General features: G+C 44.6%; 1 protein-coding gene across 1 annotated transcript; it reads right to left on the minus strand.

The window, feature by feature from the left end:
• On the minus strand, nt 217-1,948 carry LOC8061531 (3-ketoacyl-CoA synthase 5). The gene has a single exon (XM_002438155.2). It carries the CDS (start codon nt 1,850-1,852, stop codon nt 482-484), a length of 1,371 nt encoding a protein of 456 aa, XP_002438200.1. The 5' UTR covers nt 1,853-1,948; the 3' UTR covers nt 217-481.

Here is a 2,529-nt window from a genome sequence, read left to right on the forward strand (position 1 = left end):
AACGTTCTGGTCTTCCTCTATCTGTGCACTGATCCGACGATTGACTTGGCCCATGTAAACCCACGAAAGATGGCCATATCTGTTCGATCATGAGGTGAGAACATATATATGACATTTATCCACGACATGTATAAATAAAAGACCCAGTGCATACTGTATGCATCTAATATTTGCATTAGGAAAACAACCCAGTCGTCGTCGCTTTAGAAAAATCAAAATGTCAAGAGGTCCAATAATATTTTCGTTTGGAATACAAACTTGGAGTAACTTATTAACTCCTTTGCACAACTTGGAGAGAGGGAGGCATGTATGCTGTTATTGAGGAGAGTACAAGAAGGGTAAAGAGGGAGACCAATGTGTGCTTTGGATAGATGAACATACCTAATTAAGACCGGATCCTACTCCAAGCATCTTGTATTTGTGACTGAACATGCATCTTGGTTTCATGTATCCATCAGTACCTACTGTTTGGTCATGGCAATTACACTTGTTTTGGGACTTCCATTGGATAACGATGAATACAGTTTGCCCATGCTGAGTCGGCACTACGGGCTGGTAGAATGCACTTCCACACGGCGCTGTTGCACTTATACCCAGACCCAAACCCAATCATCCAAACTCGATCCCCCTTCCGCATCAACTGCTTGGCCTCACAATATGCCATTTCATACCACACCGAGCTGCTCGATGTGTTTCCGAATCGATGCAGTGTCATCCTCGACGGCTCAACCTGCTCATCCGATAGATCCAGGCTACGCTGCACTGCGTCGATCACTGCTCGCCCACCAGCATGTATGCAGAAATGCTCGACGGCCAAGCCGAACTTTGGAACATACTGCCATGAACTTTTCTTCAAGAACACCTTTTGCGCGATGGAAGAGAGCAAAAACGATAATTGCTCAGAGACTGGAAGCAGAAGACGGGCACTTGTGCTGATGTTGGCCTTGAGCGCCTCACCAGCGACGGCCACAAGATTCTTAGACAAATTAAGACCTAGGTTCCCCTCGTCGTCTTCCTCATGGAAAACACAGTGGTACGCGTTATCCTGGGCAGCAGTTGATTTCCGGACAGTGTGCAGAAGCTGAAACCGAGCATTGGCACTAGAATTCGAGAGTAAAACAGCGGCGCCTCCCATGCGAAACAGGATGTTGGTCAGTTGCATCGATCTCTTCTTCCCTACATAGTAGTTGCAAGTCACGTTCTCCGTAGATACCACCAGCGCGTTTGCACCGTAGGGCATGATTTGCAAGAGGTTGCTTGCGAGCCCAACGGCGATCAATCCAGCACTGCACCCCATCCCAGACAATTGCATGTTTTGTATATCGCGACGCAGCTTGTATCTGTTTATGATCATGTCAGTCATGGATGGTACCATCGTCATGGCGCTGCAATTGACAATCAGTATGTCAATTTTACTAGGTTCGATTGATGCCTTAGCAAATAGGTCATCAATGACCGTGAAGATGACCAGCTCTGCCTCCATACGAGCCATGCTCAAACTAGGAATGAAAGGGATGTAATGATATGAAGAGGGGAGGCATGTCTCGTCACCAAGGCCAGAGCGTCTATAAATATTGCTTAGGAAGGAAATGTTATCATCGTCAAGCAAATTTGCTAGGTGAAAATACTCGATCATGGAGGCTGGGGCAACTCGGTACTTTGAGTCAGGACCGAAGCAAGTGTACTCAACAAGGTACACTCTGCGTGGATGTCGGATAAGATACTTGACAGTTACGACGGTTATGAGTAAGAAAACCAGGAGGTGATGGATGGGTGGTAGGTTGTTAGTGGACAACGTGAGTAGCCTGTCTTGGCAAAGCTGCTGTGTGACCTCGAGGATCATGGCGATCATGGTATGGTGGTAGGAAAAGATGATGGTGTGTATTGTTCACAAGAATTTGGTTGAGATCCTTGTTCTTGGCATGCTACCTGCTTGCGCATATATATGTATCGATCGTGTGTTTAAGTTACAGTATTTGTGTTATATATATAGATGCCGATTTGTGAATAAAGTAGAGGACTGCTGGGGAAGTTGTTTTAAAGCTGCGTGCTATTAATAATAACTTGCCATGCAAAGAACATGCGCCATCTAATTTTCAGGCATACCTTGCACATAGGGCAGTTGCGACAATGTGCAGACAACTAGTGCAATTAAACCCATCAAGTAGTACAATTGAAAGGATTCACGAATTACAAAGTTACATGTTGCCTGGACATCAATAAAAAAATTACACTTAAAATATAGGACAACAGTGTTGCCCATATGTAAGGTGTGTTTAAGTCAGCATACAGTATGAATCATATGGACGCTGATCTGTGCATAAAGTAGAGGACTGCTGAGGAGGGTGTTTTAAAGCTGCTATCAACAATAACTTGCCGTGCAAAGAACATGCGCCCTCTAATTTTCAAATCCTGCCTCGAATACGTGTACGTGGATTCATAGTACATTGGATTAGTATATATACTAAAGGGTTGTGAGTAGACTAGTCTACTAATGGTGGAGAAAGAGGAGGTAAGAGAAGTAAAGTG

Source organism: Sorghum bicolor, chromosome 10 (assembly GCF_000003195.3).
Source record: "Sorghum bicolor cultivar BTx623 chromosome 10, Sorghum_bicolor_NCBIv3, whole genome shotgun sequence".
Lineage (NCBI taxonomy): Eukaryota > Viridiplantae > Streptophyta > Magnoliopsida > Poales > Poaceae > Sorghum > Sorghum bicolor.

Bases quoted from the DNA above. Each gene is read 5' to 3' on its own strand.
- LOC8061531 (XM_002438155.2), bottom strand. From the start codon at position 1,852: ATGATCGCCATGATCCTCGAGGTCACACAGCAGCTTTGCCAAGACAGG.